This window comes from Telopea speciosissima, chromosome 2 (genome assembly GCF_018873765.1).
Source record: "Telopea speciosissima isolate NSW1024214 ecotype Mountain lineage chromosome 2, Tspe_v1, whole genome shotgun sequence".
Classification (NCBI taxonomy): domain Eukaryota; kingdom Viridiplantae; phylum Streptophyta; class Magnoliopsida; order Proteales; family Proteaceae; genus Telopea; species Telopea speciosissima.
This window is the reverse complement of record NC_057917.1, coordinates 57,046,707-57,071,911: the sequence shown is the minus strand read 5'-3', so window position 1 is coordinate 57,071,911 and position 25,205 is coordinate 57,046,707. Positions and strand designations below refer to the sequence as shown.

At 40.7% G+C, this 25,205-nt stretch overlaps 1 protein-coding gene across 4 annotated transcripts in view; it reads left to right on the top strand.

Moving 5' to 3' along the window:
* The window catches only part of LOC122651681, a 98,908-nt gene that overhangs the window by 54,682 nt on the left and 19,021 nt on the right, over positions 1–25,205 (top strand). For 3 of the 4 annotated variants that reach the window (XM_043845164.1, XM_043845166.1, XM_043845167.1), the window contains 7 exons: positions 2,812–2,976; positions 4,331–4,415; positions 4,530–4,763; positions 4,889–4,992; positions 5,143–5,185; positions 5,719–5,876; positions 6,389–6,499. In XM_043845164.1, coding sequence (XP_043701099.1) covers positions 2,812–2,976; positions 4,331–4,415; positions 4,530–4,763; positions 4,889–4,992; positions 5,143–5,185; positions 5,719–5,876; positions 6,389–6,499 — 900 coding nt within the window. The remainder of the gene's footprint in view (positions 1–2,811; positions 2,977–4,330; positions 4,416–4,529; positions 4,764–4,888; positions 4,993–5,142; positions 5,186–5,718; positions 5,877–6,388; positions 6,500–25,205) is intronic. The other variant, XM_043845165.1, reaches the window with a different exon arrangement.

The window sequence follows — 25,205 nt, the reverse complement described above, 5'->3', positions numbered from 1 at the left end:
AAGGCGGCGAGGAGAACGTGGTGGCGATGCCTCAGCCCTAAAAATATTGGTGCTCAATACTTTTTTAGCCCATGCCATGAACATTGATCATGTAAAGACCGAGTATCCCATGATACAGGATTTTTCCGAGGTCTATAACACCTGCGAAGAAGGTGGGACAGATTTCAAATAGTCACTACATGATGGCTATTTGTTTATGGGCACTCGTTTATGTATTCCCGCATCTTCTCTAAGGCAGCACCTTATTTGGGAACTACATGGAGGAGGGTTAGGTGGATACTTTGGGCGTGATAGGACTCTCCTACAGGTTGCTGATCGTTACTATTGGCCTCACCTTCTCAAGGATGTTGAGCATGAGATCAAACAATGTCGTACGTGTCAACTGGCGAAAGGAACTAAGCAAAATACTAGTTTGTACTCCTCGTTGCCCGTTCCACATTCGCCATGGGTTCACATAAGTATGGATTTTGTGCTTGATCTTCCTCCAACTCGAGACAAGCATGATTCTATATTTGTGGTTGTTGATCGTTTCTCCAAAATGGCCCATTTTATCCCATGCCGTAAGACATCTGATGCACAGCACATTGCTATACTCTTCTTTAAAGAAGTTGTTCGCCTTCATGGACTCCCTGAGTCTATTGTTTCGGATCGTGATGTCAAGTTCATGAGCTACTTTTGGAAAACGCTATGGTTGAAAACCAATACCCAGTTGGAGTTCTCTACGGCATTCCATCCTCAAACCGATGGGCAAACAGAAGTTGTCAACCGGAGCTTAGGTAATCTCCTTCGTTGTTTGGTAAGGGATTACGAGAAGACTTGGCCACCTATTCTTGACATAGCCGAGTTTGCCTATAATAGCTCGGTTAACCGCACCACGGTCGCACCCCTTTTGAGATAGTGCTTGAGTCCAACCCCGACGTCCGATAGACTTGGTCCCACTCCCTCCTAATGCTCAAGTCGGCATTGAGGCGGATAAGTTTATTAGGCACATCACCGAGGTACATGTAGATGTGCGTCGGCGTATTGCCCTTAGCAATGATTCTTATCTAAATGCTAATCGGCACCAACGTTTAGTCACTTTTTCACCCGGTGACATGGTTATGGTTCGTATTCTGTTGAGAGGATTATGTCTGGAACCAACCACAAGTTGCACCCACGAAAGATGGGTCCCTACAAAGTGCTCAAGCAAATTGGTCTTAATGCTTATCTTTTAGAGTTGCCACCGACATGAACATTACCAATGTATTCAATGCGTCCGATCTCACTCTTTACACTGGTCATCATTCCGATGATGGCCATACCGAGCACACCCTTCGTCTTCCCCAATTCAAGGCTGCCCGAAGGATACCATTGAAGACGTGCTTGATGACCATTATGTTGCAACTCGTAATGGGGGTATCACAAGTTTCTCGTCAAATGGAAAGGACACCGAGAACTGGTCTTACTTGGATCCATGCCGATGATTTCAAACGCCTTGATCCGGATCTCTATGAAGAGTACATGACTATCCAGCATTCATCGGGGATGAATGATTTTAACATGGGGAGTTGATGCGAGCATCCAGTTGGTCCAACCAACAGCCCACCATCAAGAAGGCCCGATCACTACTTTGTAAGAAGTATGCTAGGCTAAAGGCCCAGTCCAAGCCCACAGCCAGCAGCAGCCAAAGGCCCACCCAACTAAGGATTCATGTGCATAGGCCCAAGTCTGGCCAACAGTAGTAGGCCTAGCCCATGGCTAATCCTCTTGGGCCTAGGACCGGATCGAGACCACCTTGGCTGGCCCTCTTTATTCTTGTCTTTTAGTTTCTCTAAAGTCATGTTTGTAACTGAAAGTCATCAGTGGTAGGTTACTAAAGTCTTGGTTGTAACTTAAAGTCTTTGGTGGTAGGTTACTAAAGTCTTGGTTGTAATTTAAAGTCTTTGGTGGTAGGTTACTAAAGTCTTGGTTGTAACCTAAAGTCATTGGTGGTAGGTTACTAAAGTCATGGTCATTAATAGTAGGTTACTAAAGTCATGTTTGTAAGTCATTGGTGGTTTTAACCTATAGGCATTTATGCCTCTCTCCTCATACTATATAAAGAGACCATGGCTGCTCATGGAAGTATGAATTACAACCAACAAATCAATCTCCTTGTGAGTCTTTTACTTGTTAGCAAGTGGCCTTGGGTGGATCTCCCTTGGTGGTTTGGGTGGGACTCCTACGGCTGGGACACTAGTGGGACTCTAGTTGTCTAAGTTATCTTTAGTTATCATCTTTATCTTCAAGCATCCATCTTCCATTACAGCAAATCATCTTCAAGTAAGCTATCAAGACATCTTATATTCTGTCCATCCACCCTTCTTCCATTGCACCCCTTTTGTTGCCTTTAAACTCTATACATAACCTTCCTCCTATAGCCCTCTAGCCATGGCCTTTTCATTACCTCCATCAAAACCAGCAGCCAACCATCCTAATCAACCTTAGCCTAATTAAACCCATTTCAGTTCAGACCCTATCCCCTACCAGTTTCGATCTTGGCATGCTAACCATTTCGGGTTTGCACCACCTTTACTTAAAGAAATCCCATTAGTGACACTAACAGGATTGAGTAGAGCTTTACTCTAACCTGGGGTTAAATATCTATGCGATTATCGTATAAATAATTTGTTGTGTACTCCTTTTGTAAATGAAAATATTAGTGAATGATAGTTATGAAAATTGATATCTTTATCTGGAGAAGAATTTTATAATGTCTTCCCCTTTAGTGCATGCTTTTTCTAATCTGTTGAAAGCTTTCTTACCCTTTTTTCTTCATGATTCCTATAACAGGTTGGGCGGATGACTTTAGGTGGTCTGCTGGCTTTGGGTTACACTGTTGTAGTCAGTTATAAACGTGCATCCACATCAGTTAGTATTGGCAACTTGTCAATGTCACTTGAAACCATTGATACACTTGGCGAGACATTCATGGTGTTGAGGGGCACTGATAGGAAAGTATGGATTCATTATTTAAAGCTTTTTGGGATCAGTGGTTCTAGTTCTGTAACTCCTCTTTTCTACCCTTCTGGATTTTACATTCTGCTGGAGTTGTGTACTGCAATTACATGATTGAGTACTCTTAGTTTTCATTTAAGTGGTTGCTTGCAAGCAGATTTGTTCTTTCATGTCAGTTTACATTCAAGTGTTCACACTTCTACTGGACATAGAGCATGACCTAGCTTGGGTTCATTGGAGGGGTCAAGCTGTCATATGTCTGCACTCTTTTCTGTAACTTCTGGATTCGCAGCATAATATCACAAATGCATTGCATAAATAAAACTAAAAAAGTGATGTGAATAAATTACATTGCACTTGTTTCTATTGCTGTGCATAGTTTTATGTGCAGAATAGAAACTGTAACTTGGTGTGATGTAGGATATTAATGAAAACAGCTATGTTTTATCAACTCTTGGGTTTACATGTGAAAGTTTAATATGAAAACAAAGTTGGGATTTTTTGCAGGTTATAAAATAAGGTGTAAGGTACAGTATGAACTATGAAAGTTGGGTGAGATTGGAATTCAGCTAAGGAACTGAAAAGGGTGATACAAATAGTTAAAACTAAGGCAGTACCGAGTATAGTGTTTGTAAAGAGTGAAATCTCCTACATTGTAGTTAGGAGGCTTTAGGCTTTAGGTTTTCTGTTAACTAGAGTTTGAGTGAGGGTTCTAGGGTTAGGTTTGTGACGATGGGCCTTTGGTTGGTTGAGGATTTTGAAACCTTGAATGATTGAGGAGCAATAGTTGGTGGTTGAGAGTTGTATAATTTTTTTGAAAATTAAAATAGAGAGAATTCACATGTTAAGGAGAGGGCAATCACATTGTAATAGAAGCATGCGTACTTTACCGAAGATAGGTCTCTGAAGTCTATTTGCTGGAAATTTCAGTAATTCATTTAAGCTCATTTGAAGGGTCCCCATATCATCATAATTATGCATAGCCAGAATATTAGCCTTAGTGTTAAGGCACTGAAGAGTGAGGACGTCTTCCATAAGACCATAACTTTCAGCTGTCACTTATTCCCATTTCCTGTTAATTACGTTAAATACTCATTTTTAAAAAAAAATTTAAGATCATGTATTTTCCTGCCTACTTTCTTTGAAATCAAAGATTATATTTTCTCCTTGAATAGCTTTGGGCATATGAAGTATATTATTTACTGTTAAATATATTATGTACTTTTTAAAGTTTTATTTATTTGTTAACAATTTGAACTTTTCCTTTGTAAGCTTAATTAGGTTGTACCATATCCTGATCAAATAAAAATATCCTTGGCATGGAAGGGCATCATACATTGGTTTTTTTATATAGGTAGTGGGTGCAGAAGCTTCGAAAATGGGTATCACTGGACCATGGATCACTAAATCATATCTAGAATTGATTTTGGAAACTCAAGGTGGGGAACTGGGCATCATTCCTTCTTCACTATTCTCTTTTGGCTAGCCTTTTCATGGTTCCTTTTCCATGTATCTTTATTGGTGCTTGATCAAATCGATATCTTCACTTTCAGCTGTACCACGTCTTAACACACCACCACCTGTGTCGGCTAAATCTTCATTTGAGCGTCAGGAAAAAGTAATTGATGCTCCAAAGCCAATTCGTGTTACTCCAAACTTTGTTAACAGGCTTGAGGATCTATCTCTGCCATGGACTCGATCCCCGACAAAGGCCAACATGGAGCCTGTACTGGCAACATGGCGCTTCGTTTCCTCAGATCCTTCACATGCTGGCAGTTCGGTCATAGGTTAGAGTTATGGTTCCTCTTGCCAGAGTACTCTCTTTTCTGTTTAATTTGTGTTGTGTTGTTGGTTACTAAATGAGTAGATAGCATTTATTATAACCTCATAAGTTTAGGCTTCTCTCATGAAGCAACTGCAGATTCTTCTGCTTTCAGGGATACCATGCAGCTTGCTCCAATGCCTGATTCATATGACTTGGATAGAGGCTTGCTTCTTTCTGTTCAAGCAATCCAGGTAAGTATTATTGGATAAGGTGATGTGAGGTGTTCTGCAGGTTTCTTTTTTGGAGTTTGGAGCCTAAGGAAGTTGGTAAATACTTTTCATCGATACATACTGTTCATTAGAATAAAAGGATTGAAGTGAACTTTCCTTTTCTTTTCCCAGGCATTGATGGAGAATAAGGGCCTTCCAGTTGTTGTAGGCATTGGTAATGTGGACTGTATACTCTCTCTCTACATACATACCCACAAGAATACAAACATTCTGAGTTATATCTTCTTTAGATAAGTATTTATATTGAAATTTAAGATTAATTGTAGAAATTTTGACTATAGAATATGCCTTTTATTTTTTCCTCTCTTTTCTTGATGGGAGCATACTGCAAACTAATGGTTAGTTCTTTGAATGTGCATTTCTGTTCCCTGTTATTGGGTGCATCTTGCCCTGTTTGTCACTGATTGACATGGCTATCAGCAACTCTATAGTACTAACTTCTAAATTGTTTAAAATTAACACCTGTAGATTCATGGAACTGCATCCTTTTTTCAGAATGCAGGACCAGTATCCTAGGACCATTCTGAATGTTTGAGGTTCAATGTCTTATTTGAGTAGTAATTTTATCTAATAGTTCTACTATAGCTGCTAGTGTGGATTAACTGTATTTCCTATATTGAAGCCTTGCGATGCTTATTTATATTTGTGCTATGACTTGTGAGATCATTAATTTTCTTGTTATTACAGGAGGCCCAAGTGGATCTGGGAAAACTAGCCTGGCTCATAAAATGGCAAATATTGTTGGTTGTGAAGTTATTTCACTTGAAAGCTATTACAAATCTGAACAAGTAAAGGACTTCAAATATGATGACTTTAGCACTTTGGATCTGTCTTTGCTTTCAAAGGTAAGATGTTGATTTCTTGTTTCCCTTATCTTACACCCTCTTCTTTGGTTTATTGTCAGCTCAAAGTCTTGATAACGGAATGGTCTTAAATCTAGTTCTGTTGGTGTTCAATTATTTGTGGACATGTTCTCTACATAATGATCTATGAGTTTGGAAGTTACAGCTCATTTCCATTCTCCCGCTTGGATATATAAAGGTCTGAATTCGGTTGGGAATCTCAACTTTTGGCCGCTTTGAGATAATTGTAGTTCTACCACTGAAAAAGATGCGCGTAAAAGTCCTAACATGGTCCACCGTACAGTAGATAGGACCCAAAGCTTGACATGTGGTTAATCCAAGGGGTGACCTTCCCATCCCGTGGTTGACCAAATGAGCTCTCCACATGGCTCATAAAAGGCCAGACCATGTAGAGAAAGCCTTTCTACATGGACTGTGTATAAGCTATCAAGAGCGTATGAGTAATTTTGTTTTCTATGTCATTTGTGATCTTATAACAAATATTCTATTTGCAGAACATTGATGACATAAGGAACCGCCGAAGAACGAAAGTTCCTATATTTGACTTGGAGGCATGTACTCGGAGTGGTTTCAAGGAACTTCAAGTTTCTGAAGATTGTGGAGTGGTATCTTTTTCGCTTCTTATGCATATGTTTTTAAATACTTGGTTGCGCAATTTCTTGTTTTGATATTTTATGTATGATAAAACTTGTTTAGAGAAAAGGGTGTACCCAGTGCACGAGGCTCCCGCCACTGCAGGGTCTGGGAAGGGTCATAATGTACGCAGCCTTACCCCTGCTTTCGCAAAGAGGCTGTTTCCAGACTCGAATCCGTGACCCCTTGGCCACAATGGAGTAACCTTACCGTTGCACCAAGGCCCGCCCTCATAAAACTTGTTTATAGAAAGGAACAAAATATCCTAATGCTAAGAGAATAAGATCTACTACATTTTATAAGTAATAATTCCTTGAACATGAAAATGTTACATGTTGAAAGGTTATTTGTCATGACCCAAACCGGATAAAGGTAGGGGTTCAACCCTCACGAGCGCTGATCAAATGATCGCTAAAACCATGTGGAATTGTTCAAAACAAATCATCAAATTCAACTCTCAAACATAAAATATTCAAACAATAGCCTTAAATCTCATAAAAACTCCTTCTGGTGGCAGTCTAATGTTTGTCCAAACTCAAATCTCAAATTCCAATCTATCGGAGTTTTCCTCTCAAATTGCTCCCTATTACATCCATCTAATGAAATAAAATAATGAGTAATGAAAATAAATCTTTGAGTCACCCTTGAACTCTCCACCAAAAGTATCTCAATCCTCTATGATGTAAAAAATGGGGTGAGCTAAACAGTCCAGTAAGACAGAAAATAGCAAGAGTACAATACAATAACACCAACCAAGCATTCACGACAATTAAATCAAACACTTTAAATTTTCTCAAAACAACACTACTTGATAAAACACTTTCTTGATACATATTTAATAGAACTCTATCATTTGAAATCACCCTTTTTGTCACTTTAGCTGGCACAGAGGGAAATAGGCTGCTACCACTCACAATACGAGAGGAAAATGGCCCCCTTACAATCACTTACTATTGTCACCCACTCTGTGACTAATATACACCACTGACTACCCAGGTTCGAAAACTTGTTTCGTTTCGGTATTTCGGGCTGACCAAAATATCCGAAATTTCAGATATTTTGATCGAAATATTGCATTTTTCTGCATGGTTTCGGTAGGTCATTTGGGTGGGTTTTAGGCCAAGTTAAGGCCTGAAACTTCATGGAAACCCTATTTTAGGTTATATAAACACATTTAAATGTTCAAATTGCAAAAATAGTCACCCAAAGTGGTGTTTTGGATTTGCACCATTGATTGGCAGTATACGGTCGAATCCTAATGTATAACGTAGTTAATTACTCATACACATTGTTTAAGACTTTAAGTACTAGAGGATATAATAAATTAATAATTAATAAGCAATTTAAACAAGTAAAGTCACTTGGAAACATAAAGTGAATGACTCATTTGCAATTTAAACAAGTAAAGTCACTTGGAAACATAAAGTGAATGACTCATTGACTCATAAGTCATAACTTAAGTCATAAGTCATAATATTAAGTACAATAAGTTAATAACAACTAACAAGATGGTATGAATATCCCAAATTCCCAATACAAGTCAAGTAGTCATCAAGTGACTCAAATGTTTACAAATATTCTAATAATAGTTACTCCGCCGTCTGGGATCGACCCCACTCATAGTCATCCAAAACTAGGTTATCTCTAGAATTAAGTTCTACACACAATGGTAATAAGGAAAAATAATTATAAATTTACGGATTTTCCCTTGATGTGTAAAATTACGGAAATTCCCCTGAGGTGTAAAGTTACGAAAATACCCGTGCATAGATAATTAATTATTTATCAACACTTTTAGGCTTTCAAAATTCTGGGGTATTTCATCATGCTTGAGCTTGTTCACGCGATTATTATTTATTATGCCAAATCGATCGATGCCAGTATGCCAAGAGGCCTTAGACCGGTATAATGTATTGTCTCAAGTTCAATAATCAGGCCAGAATTTGGCCCAAGAGTCTGCATGTTCAGCATATATGTGTGCATGTGCTTCCCCCTAGTAAAAGTAAGTGAAGAGTATTTGTTGTTGTTGTTGTTGTTCTTATTACTACTACTTTAGTTTAGGGTGACAGAAAATGAGAAGGCTTTATTGGCTTTAAAGGTATACGAGGATATACATCCAAAGAAAACTAAACAGGAAAGAAAACGCTATGCTCTTCTCTCTTGTCCTTTTTTCCACTTTTGCTTTTAATTTTATCATTGCCATATGGCTTCTCTCACTTCACTTCCACCTATAATTTTCTTTTGTTAATCCAATAAAAGCCGTTTACCTTTTTCGTAGTTAAACTTAGCCTCTTGAAATACCTCACTCATTGCTGGTGTAAGTCATTATAACCCTTAATGCTAGGTACATAAACTGTTTTAATATTTCTTAGTGGTGCCTACAACACATCTTTTCTTCTACTTCTCTCTCTAGATCGAGTTGGTCTTAACCAATTCTTACTGAAACCCCTTAGTCAAATCCACAGTCATGGTTGTCAGGGTGCACCTTGTTAGATTTTAGGTTGAAGAAGGAGAAGAGAAGAAAGAGAAGAGAGCAGCCACGGTTTTGGTGTTCAAGTGTTATGTCTCTAACTTAGAGACTAACATGCTTATATTGAAAAGAATAGTAAATTACACCTAGGCCCTTGGCCTTATACAAATGACAAAAAATAAGAAAATAATACAAGGGGATATTTACACATATACCCCTGATACACTACAACCATTCTTAACACTCCCCCTCAAGCTGGGTGGTATATGTCATACATACCCAGCACATAAAACTAAAGTGATTGGAGCCAAGTCCTTTGGTGAAGATATCAGCCACTTGTTCATTCGTCTTCACAAAGGGAGTACAAATAGCCTTAGAGTCTATTTTCTCCTTAATAAAGTGTCTGTCAACCTCAACATGCTTTGTCCTGTCATGTTGAACTGGGTTGTGAGCAATACTGATGGCTGCCTTGTTGCCGCAATATAGACTCATAGGTTCAGTTGTCTCAAACCCCAATTCTTGGACAAGCTTCTTCAACCATAAGACTTCACACACACCATGAGCCATGGCTTTAAACTCGCTCAAGATTGACATGCTACCACCGGTTGTTTCTACTCCTCCAGTGACCAAATTGCCTCCAACAAAGGTACAAGATCCAGATGTGGATCTCCTATCGAGAGATAGACCCACCAATCAAGATCTCGTATATACTTCAATTCTCAGTGACCATTCCTAGAGAAGAGAAGACCTTTTCCAGGGCATGACTTCAAATACCTGAGGATCCTATAAACTGCATCAAGATGTCCCATCTTGGGTGCATGCATAAACTGACTCACTACTCCAACAGCATAGGTGATGTCATGTCGGGTGAGTGAAAGGTAGATAAGTTTACCTACTAGCCTCTGATACTTTTCAGCATCCACCAAAGGTTCACCACAATCTTCCCCTAGTTTGTGGTTTTGCTCAATAGGGGAGGAGATTGGTTTGCATCCTAAGTAGCCTGTCTCCTTAAGTAGATCAAGAACAAACTTCCTTTGGCAAACATTGATCCCTTGCTTAGATCTTGAAACTTCAATCCCCAGAAAATACTTCAATAGACCAAGATCTTTGATCTCAAATTGCCGAGCCAAATAAAGCTTAAGCTTTGAGATTTCAGCTTCACTGTTTCCCGTGACCACAATGTCATCAACATAAACAATGAGAGCTATACTAGTGCTGCCCTTCCTCTGTATAAACAATGTGTGGTCAGCTTGACTTTGAGTGTAGCCATTCTGTAGGAGGGCTTGTCTGAACCTTTCAAACCAAGCCTTAGGAGACTGTTTGAGTCCATAGAGAGCCTTCCTAAGTCGACACACTTTCCCATTATCACCAGGATGCTTGAACCCAGGAGGAGAGTACATATATACTTCTTCTTCTTCTAGGTCATCATGTAAGAATGCATTCTTCACATCAAGTTGGTACAATGGCCAATCAAGATTTGCAGCCATTGAGAGAAGTACACGGATGGAGTTATGCTTGGCCACTGGAGCAAAGGTTTCCTGATAGTCAATGCCATACACCTATGTATACCCCTTGGCGACAAGTCTTGCCTTATATCTTTCCACAGTACCATCAGACTTGAACTTGACTGTGAATACCCATCTGCACCCAACCGGGATTCTCCCTTTAGGGAGTTCAACAAGATCCCAAGTGTGATTCTTCTCAAGAGCCAACATCTCTGTGTTCATTGCTTCTCTCCATTTTGGATCTGCCATAGCCTCTGTTACATTCTTGGGAATATAGATGGATGAGATAGCCACAGTAAATGCTTTACCTGTAAGGGAGATAGAATCATAGGAAACAAACTTGGCAATAGGATTAGTGCATGCCCGAGTTCCCTTTCGGTGAGCAATAGGAAGATCTAAGTCTGAGAATGGAGAATTAGAGGAAGGTATACCTGTCTCAACTGATGAAGGCTCAGGATGAGGAGACGAAGAAAGATTTTGGCAGGTCTTCTTTATAAGAAGCCATGAAGCAAGATTTCTCCTATCCTTCGTATACACCAATAACTCCCCGTGTTATCTGTTTTCCTGTGCACTAGGAAGCTCCCCCTCAACAACAATATCCACAGAATTTTTCTTCCCTTTGTCAAGCTGGAAAGGAGAAATAGGAACAAGAGAGGAGAAAGGAAATGACACAAACTCAGGAATCTCTTCACCTTCAACACCACCACCACACTCCCCCTGAAGAGGGGACTGAAAATACGGAATGTTTTCAAAGAAATGAACATCCTTAGAGAGGAGCCACCGACGGGTAGGAGGATGATAGCATTTATACCCCTTTGAGGTGGAGGAATACCCAAGAAAGATGCACTTCAGGGCCTTAGGATCCAATTTAGTGCGGGCAGATTTGCTAATATGGACATAGCAAATACACCCAAACACCCTTGGAGGGAGAGAAAAAGAAGAGGACCTTGAAGGCAAGAGATCAAGAGGAACCTGGAAGTTCAAGACACTAGAAGGCATGTGATTAATAAGAAAGACAGCAGTGAATAAAGCATCAGACCAAAAAGTTTTTGGAACATGCATGGTAAACCAAAGTGATCTAGCCACTTCAAGGAGATGGCGATTTTTTCTTTCAGCCACCCCATTTTGTTGAGGGTTATCAACACAAGCCACCTGATGAATAATGCCATGGTCAGAAAAAAGGTTTCCAAACCATTATACATATACTCCCCACCTTTGTCTGAGCGGACAATTTGGATCCGAGTTTGAAATTGGGTATATACTAACTCATAAAAGTTTGTAAATGCAACATGGACATCACTCTTATGTTTCAAAAGAAAAACCCAAGTAACCCGAGAAAAGTCATCAATAAAAGAAACAAAGTAGCGGAAGCCACGCAAAGAAGTAACAGGGGAGGGCCCCCAAACATCAGTATGGATAAGATGAAAAGGTGAAGTAGATCTATTACCATTAGATGCATAAACTGTTTTACAACTTTTGGCAACTAGACAAGGTTCACAATGAAAAACATGCGAGACAGGAAAAGAAGTAAACAAATGTGGCAACTGTTTTCTCATAACAGAAAAGGAGGGGTACCCCAAGCGACGGTGCCATAGCAGAATATCCTCCTAAGTACGTCCACCGTCTTGCCCACAAACATAGGACTGAGCTTGCAGAACAGGGGAAGTACCAGTCTCCAAAACATATAAGCCATTAGCTTCACGACCACTGCCAATCACCCTCTTCGTCACCAAATCCTAAAAAAGACAATGGGTAGGAAAGAAGGTGGCAAAGCAGTTCAAAGATCTAGTCAATTGACTAACAGAAAGAAGGTTAGTGGCAAAGTTGGGAACATGAAAAACAGACTTCAAGGGTAAAAAAGGTGCAACTTGGATATCTCCCTTACCAGAAATAGAAGAGAAGGTACCATCAGCAATTTTTACCTTATCTTTCCCAGAACAAACAGAATAGGAATTATATAGCTGTGACCTACCAGTCATATGATCTGTGGCACCTGAGTCAATGACCCAAAAGGTGAGGCCGGAGGAGGAAGCCTGCAGTGCAGTGGAAGAACTGGTGGCAGAGGAACTTGAGGAAGTGGCAGAGGAACCATCCAAATGAGCCACAATCCGGCGAAATGCAGCAATGTCCTCCTTGGAAAGAGAGGATTCATCAGATTCAACAACTCCAACATGAGCCTTAGGCCCTTTCTTCCGCTGTCCTCGCCCTCCAGATGAACCAGCAGGGGGCTTCCCATGGAAATCCCAACAAAAATCCTTAGTATGCCCATTCTTGCCACAATGGTCACATAGGAATCGACCCTTCATAGCTCCCTTAGCAACCCCCTTATCGGCCCCCTTGGTGGAGTCTTGAGGGATGGAAGAAACAAGTGCAGAGTGCTCAACAGTGGGGGCAGTCCTCATAGCACCCCTATGGGTCTCCTCACTCTGTAGATATCCACACACCTCCTCCAGTGAGGGAAGACTTGGACGGCCAAGGATTTGCACCCTAAGAGGCTCAAAATCAGCATTAAAACCTTCAAGAAGAAATAAGACCCTCTCTCTCTCAAACAACCGATGCACCTTGACCTCATCAGTAGGGCATAACTGGAGATCTCTATAATGGTCATACTCTTCCCACAAGCCCACAACAAAGCTATAGTATTCAGAGATACTTCTCTCACCCTGGCGCAAGCTGACAATCTGTTGGAGAAGTTGGTATACCTTAGTAGAGTCCCCAACCCGATCAAAAATACGGGCCACACTATCCCAAATGTCCTTGGCAGTCTCCTTGCCCATAAATCTTCTTCCAATCTCAGGCTTCATGGAGAAAAGAAGCCAGGCCATCACTAGGGAATTCTCAGAGTCCCACTTGGGATACCCTTGCTCAGTCGGAAGAGGGGCCTGTATACTACCATTGATGTAACCCATCTTTCCCCTACATCGGAGAATCAATTTCATGGACCGGGACCAATCCAAATAGTTGTGGTTCTCAAGTTTGGCAATAGGGAGTTGGATATTGGGACTCTCAAAGGAGGAAGGAAGAAATGGGGCTGTTTGGGCTGTGTCTACAAGAGGCAGGGGTGTTGCAGCATCTTTGTCACCCATTTTGACCTTTAATCAAACACTTGATAGGCCCAAATAACAAATATCTCAACCACAACAACAGTCCCACAAATACAGCAATAGAAAACCAGGAAAAACAGAGATAAATAGCCTGAAAATAGGCCTTTAAATCCCTAAAAACTGATCAAACAACCACGGAGCAAGGATGAGTATTGTTCCTTACCAAAAAACGATTCAAATAGACCAAAGAAACTGGTCAAACAAGAACCTATTGAAGCAACAAGGGCCAAAAAACACTGCAGCTGGCGGAAAACAGAGGCAGAACAGCCTGGCTGAGATTCCCTTCTACTCCTTGGGTGCTTCCAAGAGATGTGGGAGGACACAATGAGAAGAAACAAGACCTCCACACGAAACTAGAGCACTTGGTTGCTCAGTATTTGGACTGCAGACAAGAGAGAAACAGGTCTGAGAAGGTATGCTATTTTCCTTCACAGAGACTGTTCTTCACCTTCCAAACAATCTTCAATCACCTTCAAACTCCAGGAGCAAACAGCTCTGATACCATGTTAGATTTTAGGTTGAAGAAGGAGAAGAGAAGAAAGAGAAGATAGCAGCCACGGTTTTGGTGTTCAAGTGTTATGTCTCTAACTTAGAGACTAACATGCTTATATTGAAAAGAATAGTAAATTACACCTAGGCCCTTGGTCTTATACAAATGACAAAAAATAAGAAAATAATACAAGGGGATATTTACACATATACCCCTGATACAATACAACCATTCTTAACATAGGCGTCCAGGTGGCAACATGTCTTGTTTGGTGCAAGAAAGGCAACCGCCTTGGACGCCTAAGTGTTTCCTTGTGGTCTTGTGACAGCAAGTCTGATATTATATCACTTTTTCTACACTTCACTAATTTATGTTGATATGTGTTTATTGCTTTGTTTTTTTATTTTTATAAATATGCTTATATTATATTCTATGCTTGATTTATTATATGTTTCTCATATTTGGTCATTACTAACATAATTATATCATCTTGCATTGGTATGGCTTCTATGTTGCATATAAGCGTTAATTATATAAATTAGCATTGCTATATTACATATACTGGGTGACCCAAGGTGCCCCTCCAACCCCTTGGGTCACCTGGTAGCCTTGACAACGATGTTCACAATCATTGACCATTTTAGTCCCTTCAAATTGTAATTAACGAACCTATTTATTAAGATATGTACTGTAGGGATATTATTGTCTTGCAGTCCTTTAGTTTGTTTGTAATTACTCATGATATGGGGAGTGTCCGTATCGTGATGCATGTTTAGTCATAGAGTCTATTTAGTCTTTTATTATTAGTTTACTTCCTTACTTCCTTGTAATTAGACATTTACTCTTAGTAGGTTTCCTACTAAGAGTCTAATAGCTGATATTATAAATAAAGCAAGAGCACCACAATACAGGCATTCTTCTTCTTCAAGCTCTGTGTGTGGACTGATTATTTTCTTCTCTTGTTCTACATGGTATGCATAGTTCAAAATCTCGACGAAATTTCATTGAGATCTCGGAAATTTCGAATATTTCGGTCAAACCGAAACGAAATGCCTTGTCGAATTGAAAAAATACAAAGTTTCGGTCAAAATTTGGCAAGATATCGAAATTTTGACTGTTTGTAACATCTCGCTGAAATTTTGGTCAGACGTTACAAAAGCCAGTTATGAAAAGGCAATATCTCCTGATTCCCGGTCGAAATTTCGACCAAGAGCTCTCTGGAAGTCCCATTTCGCTAGTGTAAGGTGGTTTTTGGAGATTTTGTGCATTACAACTCGATTCCTCTCCACAATAACGTCCGAATCACTGGAAACACATCATTGAAGCTTCCTAGCACATCCTTGAAGCTTGGTGGACTATACTCGTTTCTTCTCCCAAACTATGACTTGGCATTCATTTGTCCTGCAGTCAAAGGACAATGCACGTCGGCTCCATCGAACTATGAGTGGGATTGATCTTGGACAGCGCAATAATTATTATTAGTATACACTTGACTTGTATTAGGAGAGTATATTGATGTCATCCAAATTATGTACTTAATATTATGACTTATGAGTCATTTATGTTTGTATGACTTACTTGTTTAAATTGCTTATTATGTTCTCTAGTACTTAAACAATGTGTAATTAACTATTTATACCTTAGTATTCGACCATATACTACCAATCAAGGGTGCAAATCCAAAATACCACTTTGGGTGACTATTTTTTGCAATTTGAACATTTACATGTGTTTATATAGCCTAAAATAAGGTTTCCAAGAAGTTTCAGGCCTTAATTTGGCCTACAACCCACCGAAATCTTGCAGAAAAAATACCAAATTTCGGCGAAATTTTGCCGAAATCTTGGTATCACAGATATTTCAGTCGGGCCGAAATGAGATTTAATACTACGATGGTATCAGATTAATTATAATCAGTCTTTCACCATCAATTCTGGTATCAAAGGACTGTTCTTGTGGTTGCAGGCTTGCAGCTGCCTATATTCTATCCAAGGCCCTAGTTGATGATTTGAAGATAACTAGGGTCTCCTTGGATCTACTACCTTCTTCTGGTCTTCCATGGAGATATCTACCTACAAGAATCAAGTTTTCTGCATATAGAGACTGGAGGCATAATGTTCTGGATTTTCTCCTTGGAAGTATAGGGATCTGAAATTACTCTGCATCCATCCAGCCGATGTGTCTAGTATCTCTAGTATTTCTGGGCCTTATTCACCCTATTGGTAAACCTACTCGAATCCAGTTTGGAGCTGATCAGAGCTCCTGATTTTATGTAATCAGAATTCTCCCCAAGTCCATGCGATATTCTGTTTAATGACAGTGGCCACCACTTTATTTATAGATGGAGAAGGGATTACAAATATGGAATGTTAGCTAAGAATGACTCACAATCCTTATCTAACATATGGAACTTGTGCACAATGTAATGTAGCTCTAGATAGGAGAAGGATCCTGCTAGAGGCCATGCAACAGGATCTAAAAGGGGTTGCTGGTTCGAATGGGCAGAATTAGGGTTTTAGGTCAATTTCTAGGGTTAGGGTAGGGTAATGAGAATGTATTTTATATGATAAAACTAGGCAGGTTTTAGGGAGTTTAGTGAGCTAGGTTTGGTTAGGTTTCAGTAAGATTTTAAATTTCAGAAAATTTAGGGTTAGGGTTTCGGGTTTTGGAAAATAAAAAATTAGATGAAATTAGGGTTCAGACTTGGAATTTAGGGAAGGGCTTTAGGTCGAGTTTTCTAAGGGTAGAGGAGAGGATTCGGCCAAGGTTTGATGAGTAATGGGTGGCTGGAAGTACTGGTTCTGGAAATTAGGGTTTTTGGGGAATTAATGAATGATGGGGAATTAGGTTTTTTGACGGGAGAATGGACCTAGGGTTAAGGTCGAGTGGAAGGGTTACTGAGCAGGATCTGTGGTAGAAAGTTGAGTGTAAACTGATGGGGGAATAGAGCTGGACAGGGATTCTAGGGTTTAATGGGGATCGATTGGGGGGGGTGATTAGGGTACGCTGTAGAGGATTAGACGAAGGGAATGACTGAAATATTAAATCACTTACTGGAATTGCAGGTTCTTCAATGGCAGCAGCTGAGAACTTAGAAGGATAGAACCACCTTTAAACTTAGAGATCGTCACGGCGCAAGGAGTCGTAGGAAATCCACCTACCCTTTCCACCTTGATAGAACCACAAGGATGCAACACTCCAAGAAGCAGCAGCAGCAATAATGGCGACAGCACAAAAATCTATTTTTTTTTAATTATTCAACTGTGTGGGAGCCTCCCACGATTCTCTTTATTTATAATATGGCCTAAGGCCCAAAACCTAATACAAATTAAATACCTCCTTTACATAAATCGTGGAAGGGGTGTTACAATTAATTTAAAACTAAAAACTTAAAAGATTCCTAATCTACCAATAAGAAATAAAGCCTAACAACCAATAAGAATTAGTCACTTAAATTGAACCAGGTTGAATCTGTTCAATTTAAGTTTACAAATAAAAGACCAAGGCAGAAAATAACTAAGTATTGGGCTAATCCCGTATGCAATCTATGTACCCCTATTTTAGGCCCATTAAAGTGGCCTATTACATAGAGAACCCATGGGATCAAAGGCCCAATATATATATATATATATATATATCCCAACCCTAGGCTTATAATTTCTAAAGAAATCAGCCCATTTCGATGATGAACCTGCATCACAATGTATCTAGACACATATGATGAACCTAGACACTTTGATACACTTTAACACTCTACCTTAAGTTGATGCATATATATCACACATACCCAACTTGCATACAATGGGATGAAAAACTTTACAATGTAAACCCTTCGTAAACACATTAGCTTGCTGATTTTCTGTTCTGACAAAAGGAATGCAAATAGAGCCTTACTCAATCCTTTATGAAATGTCTGTTGATCTCAATATGTTTTATCCAGTCATGCTGAATCGGGTTATGAGCAATACTGATGACAGCCTTATTATCGCAGTAAATACGCATATATTCTTCAATGGTTATCCCAAGATCACTGAGTAAAAGCTTGAACCATACAAGTTCACATACACCCTGTGCTATTGCTCTATATTCTGCCTCGACACTGGATTTGGAGGCCATTAATTGTTGTCTACTTCTCCAGGTGACTAGGTTTCCTCCGAGGAATGTGCAATGGCCTAAAGTCGAACGCCGATCATCTACTGAACCAGCCTAATCAGCATCTATGAAGGCTTCGAGTTTAAGGTTGCCATTTTTTGAGAATAAGATTCCTTTGCCAGGGGCAGACTTCAAGTATCTCAAGATTTGATACATTGCCTCGAGATGAGCTGTCTGAGGGTTTTGAAGAAAACGACTAATAATCCCCATAGCATATGCAGTGTCAGGTCGGGTATGAGAAAGATATATCAGTCTGCCAACGAGTCTCTAATAGCTTTCTCGGTCAATTGGCTCACCGCCATTACACTACCAAGATGATGATTTACCTCAATGGGGGAATCGTCTAGTTTGCACCCAATCATACCCATTTTGTTGAGATGGTCTAGGACATATTTCCCCTAGGAGATAAATATGCCTTTATCAGAGCGGGCAACTTCTATTCCTAGGGATTATCTAAGATGTCCTAAATTCTTTATCTCAAATTCCTCAGCAAGTGGTGCTTTTACCTTGGAAATATCATCATCATCATTTCTTGTGACCACTATATCATCCACATATACTATGAGAACTGTAACCTTGCTACCTTCATGTCTGACAAATAAGGTATGTTCAGCCTGGCTTTGTTTGTAGCCAAACTTCTACATGGCCTTGAGGAAATGACCAAACCAAGCACCTGGAAACTGTTTCAGACCATAGAGAGACTTCTGTAGTCTGTAAACTTTGCCGGTGGTAGATGATGATTCTAAACTAGGGGGAATGTCCATGTAGACTTCTTCCAAATCACCATAAGGAAGGCATTCTTCACATCTAACTGTTGGAGATTCCATCCAAGGTTAGTAGTGTATGATAATAATGCTTAGACTAAGTTCATCTTGCCCACTGGAGCAAAGGGGTCTTGGTAGTCAATGCATTAGGTTTGAGTAAAGCCCTTGGCGACTAATCTGGCTTTGTACCTTTCAATGGAATCATCTGCCTTATGTTTGATAGTAAACACGCACTTGCACCCGACTGGCTTTTTCCCTTCTGGACAGGTAACAAGCTCCCAAGTGCCATTCTTTTGCAAGGCCTGGATTTCTTTCATCTGGCACCCTTCTATTTAGGATCATCTATGGCCTCTTTCCAACCCTATGGAATGGAAACAGAAAACAAAGAGGAAACAAAAGCTCTATAGGACAGGGATAAGGATTCGTGGGAGACAAAGTAAGAAATAGGATGTTTAGTACAAGTTCTAACACCTTTCCTAACAACAATAGGAAGATTAGTGTCATCAACTTTAGTAAGAGGAAAATCCTTATTCCATGTTTGTGACGAAGGAGTATCAGGAAGCTCTGATGGACATGACGGGTCAATTATAGGCTATTTTGTTCGGTGAGAGTATGTAAGCAAATCCTTCTTAGGAGATTCTCCCCCTCAAGATGAACAATGTCAATAAAAAATGGATCAGAATGAATCTGTGGTACTCTATTCTCCTCCACAAGAGAAGACTGGCAGTAAGGTTCTGACTCGTGGAAAGTGACATGTCAAGGTAACAAACAGTCGTTGAGAGGGAGGATAATAGCACTTATAACCCTCTTGAAAGGACGAGTAGCCAAGAAAAATGCAATGAAAGGCGCAAGGGCCAAGCTTAGACTGGGAAGGATAAGAATTGTGAGCATAACAGACACAACCAAAGACCCGTAGGTGAAGATAGGAAGCAAGGGAAGGATCAGGGAGACGGCTAATGGGAGTTTTAAAGTCCAGAGCACTGGAGGGAACCCTATTGATGAAATAAGCTGCAGTGAGGACAACATCCCCCCAGTAAGATTTAGGGACATTCATAGTAAGAAGAAGAAAGTGAGCAACCTCGAGAAGATGACGGTTCTTGCGCTCAGGGATGCCATTTTGTTTTGGAGTGCGTGCACAAGAGGTCTGAAATAGAATACCCTGGGCATACAGAAACTGACAAAAGCAACCATCAACATATTCAATGCCGTTATCACTGTGAAGGGCCCAAACCTTGGTAACAAATTGGGTCCGGATCATGGTCAGATATGATTTAAAACAAGCAAACGCCTCTGATTTATGGTGAAGGAGGTAAACCTAGGTGAGGCGGGTTGCAGTTATCTATGAATGAGATAAACCAACAGAAACCATCTCTAGAGACAATGCGAGAAGTTCCCCACAAATAAAATGAATAACAGAAAAAGGAAGTTCACAATGAAACTATCCGGACTACAATTTTTAAGCAAAGTAGGAACCAATAAATGTAAAGAACGAAGAGGGGTCACCAAGACCTCAGTGCCACTGGTGAACGAGTCTATCAGAGTGCAAAGTATGAGCCAAAAAAGGAGGAGATGCAGTAGTATGAGCTGGATCCAGATAATACAGCCCATCCCGCACCCTACCATGTCCAATCATTGCTCCTGTCACCAGATCCTGAAAGACATAGTGAGTAGAATAAAATGAAACACAACAATTTAATTCCACAGTTAGACGATAGATAGAAAGATGGTTAGCGCAAATATTAAGAACATGAAGTACAATTGACAAGGATATAGAAGGGGAACACTTGATATAACCTTTACCAGAAATGGAGGTAAGGATCCGCCAGCCACACACACTTTGTCCTTACCTGAACAAGGAATGTATGAACAAAATAAATACGATTCCTAGTCATATGGTCTGAAGTGCTTGAATTAAGTAACCAAGAAGAGCTAGAACTAGAAGAGACATGGAAAATACCTGACTGGGCAAGATGGGTAGTGGGGGTAGGGCTAGGGGTCAACAAAGGAGTCTCAAGCTGAGACATCATGCACTGAAGAGCTTGTAACTGATCCGTGGAGAAAGGCACTGTAGAAGCTGGTGTAGGCAGAGCAAGGCCAAGTAAGGAGTTGTCAATTGTCTCAGAGAGATGAGCCTAAGAGCGAGGGGAGCCTTGTTTTCCACCCCGACCACCCCCTTTAGGTCGACCATGCAACTTCCAACATGTCTCATGAGTATGGCGTGGCCGGCCACAATAATCACACTTAACGGGCTCGCAGGCAGCAAATGCTGGTTTAGAGGAGTCTGTACTGGTAGGTGTGGAAACTAAAGCAGAGCAAGGAGGAACCATAGCAAGTATCATAACGGAAGGATGGTTGTCCTCATGCTGAAGAAGATTATATGCCTGAAGTAGTGTAGAGAATGTATCACAACTGAGGATCTGAATACGATCTGGTCATATTCCAGATTCAGACCAGTAAGGAAGTCATACACACGTTCCATTTACCGTTCCTTCTAAAATGTGAGAGTGTCAGTAGTGCAGGCCATTGGTACAGGTTGATAAAAGTCCAGCTGCTGCCAAAGAGCAGTCAATGTAGCATAATAGGCCAATAGAGTTCCTTCTGAGAGGTGTCATGAACCTGGCAGCGAAACTCGTATGTCTGAGCATAATTGCTACTCTAGGCATAAGTTTGCTTCACAGCATCCTAGAGTTCCTTGGCAGAGTTCATCAACATAAAGATCTTCTTAACTTAAGTTTTGTTTTAGGGTCCACACCTCTACATGAATTTAGAGAGGGCGTGTTTTGTATTTAGACTCAGCCAAGGATTAGGGATTTCCTACTCCTAGGCTGCAAAGGAATTTAGGCCTTTGGCCATTATAAATAAAGGCAAACCGTGGGGCTCCTTTTTACCTCACTGTTTATGAAATTTCTCTCTTGCAAGCTGCTGCAATTTTTCTTTTATTAAAGATTTGCTTTGTGTATGATCAAAGCTGGTGGGATTAGTGTGTGATCCATCGACACTCTGCGGTGTGAAGCCTGAGTGGTTCTCTTCAAGTTCTAGTTTCAAGGTCAAGTTCCAAGATCCAATTTTTATTCAAGCTACAACCATTACAAGTTGTTTCCGTTTACTCCTTGCTACTGCAAGTAAGTGTGACAGCATCTCCATCCCCATACTTCTTCTAAACCCTCCACAGCCCAACCCTAATTTCCCCCTTTTGTTTTCTTCAAATTTCCATAACCTAAATCACTCACAGACTTAACCCATTTATAGAATCACTTCAAATTCAAACCGCAACATCCCTAGTACACCCCCTCCACTCGATCCAGACCTCTGCCTCATCCCATCTTCAAAACCCTAATTTCACTTAATTCCCATTAAAACCCAAAACCCTAAATTACCATCCTGCAATATCCAGCCATCATCAGACCTCCATACCTTGGCTGAGTGACCCTCTCTACCCCTAGAGTACTCAACCTGAAGCCCTTACCCTACTTCCACCTCTAAACCCTAGATTCCATCACTTCCATCTTTTCAAAAAGCCGAAACCCTAACTTGCTACCAATTAAATTTTCACTCTTCCGCTCATCAAACCATCATTAGACCTTCATTGATAGACTCCCCTACCCCTGCCTAGCATAACCAACCATTCAAATCCTAACCTAACCCTAGCCCTAACCCTAACCCTAACCATAATTTTGACCTAATTCCATATTTTACACCAATCAAACTGTCTGTTCATGGCAGATCCTGTAGCATTGGTTCCTAGTGGGTCTTCTACCTATCTAGGACTACGTTAGCTGGAAGCCTGGAACTAATGATAGGTTCCATAGAGTTGAGAAGAAAAGACATATGACAAGGGCATCATGTGCCAACCAGGTGTTCTTGGCAGTATTCTTAGGAGGCATTGGTGTATCACCCGTCAAATAGCTAGAAAAATGATTACCCTGGATTGTCAAGAGGCATGCACGCGACCATGCCAGATAATTAGTGCCATTCAGTTTTGAGGGTCCCGGCTGGAGAGTGGGGTGATGGCTATGAGTCCTAAGATGGCTCACCTCACTACTCCTATGATCTCCCAAGTAGTCAGCAGTAACAATGCTCTTGGTCATAGTGCCAAAATCTCAACCAAACCGAAGGAAGGTTGAATGAAATGAACAATAAGACGTGTGATGGAGCTACCGTAGCATGATGACGTAGGAGTCTATAAACAAGGGCTGGTAATGACCAAACAACAGCAAAGAAGGGTCATGGGGGCCTGGCGAGTGTAGGGGTGCAGCGGTAGAGGGCCTGGGGGCCCTTTGGAGCAACGACAGAGGTGGTGGCAGGGTCTGGGAGTGCCCTGGGAGGTTGGCGGTAATGGCGGCAGGGTTTGGGAAGCCCTGGGAGACCGGCGGTGATGGCGGCAGGGGCTAGGAAGCCTTGGATGTGGCTTAGAAGCCAGGTAGTAGAGGCAGCGTTGTCATAGGGGTGGTGAGTGGCGGTGTAAATAGCAGTGTAATGAACACTGGTCAGCGAGGGTCAGTGATACATGGTTCAGTCAATCTTGTTTGACAAGGGAGGCCGAAGCCTCAGGAACTGGCAGTGGGACCTCGCTAGTGGCAGCAGGAAAGAGAAAAAAAACCCAAAAATCTTAGGACTTTGAGCTCTGATACCAAGTTGAATTATGAGAGGATCACTTGGCTTGTCAATAATGAAAGAGGCCACCACTTTATTTATAGATGGAGAATGTTAGTTAAGGATGACTCACAATCCTTATCTAACATATGGAACATGTGACAATGTATGTTGACATATACGATGAACCTAGACACTTTGACACACTTTAACAGAACCAAACACATTGAAGTTCAATGTACTTTGTGAGGAATGCGGTTATGAAGAAGTTGATTGATACTCCATTTGTTTCTTTTGTAGATCAGCTGGGTGATTTGTTTACCAAGCCTCTGTTTAGCCCTGCTTTCCGGAAGGGCTGTTCCAAGCTGGGCATTGATGATTTATATGCTCCAGCTTGAGGGGAGGGGGAGTGTTAAGATATGTACCACAGGGGTATTATTGTCCTGCATTAATTTAGTCATTGGTATTAATCACGATATAGGAGTGTTCATATTGTGATGTATGTTTAGTCATAGAGTTTATTTAGTCTTTTATTGTTAGTTTAGTTCCTTACTTGTAATTAGACATTCACTCATAGTACCTACTAAGAGTCTAATAGCTGATTATTATAAATAAAGCAAGAGCACCACGATAGAGGCATTCTGAGTTATTTTTTCTTCTTTTCTTTCTCTCTCTTCTTGAAGTTGTGTGTGGACTGATTATTTGCTTCTCTTTTGCTACACTATTCATTGTGCTTGAAGGTTTCAAGAGATTGTTTGGGTGGAAATGACCCTACCAAGATTACCACGATCCAGACCAATTCACTGCACTCCTATGTTAGATCTCATCAAGTCTAGACTCCAACTTTGGAAAGGCAAGCTTCTCTCCTATGCACGGCGATTGGTTCTCATCAAATCTGTCTTGCAGTCATCTTATATTTATTGGTTTAGTATTTATGGTCTCCCTCACTCCATAATCAAGTCCATGGAGTCTCTCATGTCCTCTTTTCTTTGGAAAGGATTTGACTCCTCCAGATTTCTTCGCCCCATCAGTTGGGCTTCAGTTTGTCTTCCTCTGAAAGAAGGAGCCTTGGGTATTAGGAGATTCAAAGAGGTGAACTTGGCTGGAATTATTAAGCTGATTTGGAAGATTGCCTCCAAAAAGAGAAGTATCTGGGTTGATTGGATTTACTCGGGGTTGCTTCGCTCGGATTCTATTTGGACAGTCCCTATTTCATCTGATGCTTCTTAGGTTTGGTGCAAAATCCTTGCTACTCGCCCTACTGTCCTTAGAGCTATTTGTTCTCGTATGGATGATGGGTCGTTTACTCTTCTATGGCCGGATAATTGGCACCCTACGGGAATCCTTGCTCATCTTGTCAGCTCTAGAACTATTTACAGCTCTGGTCTTTCAAGGCTTGCTAGGGTGACTGATATTTTAGATCCGGCTGGTTGGTCTCCTCCGACCTCTCTCATCCCTGTACTCACTAATATTTTGAGTGCCTTGCCTTCTATTGCTAGTAGACCCTTTCGAAGAGAAGATTTTGTTATCTGGTTGCCAAGCTCCTCTGGTTCCTTTACATCCAAAGCTGCTTGGGATTTTATCCGTTCTAGAGGCTCCT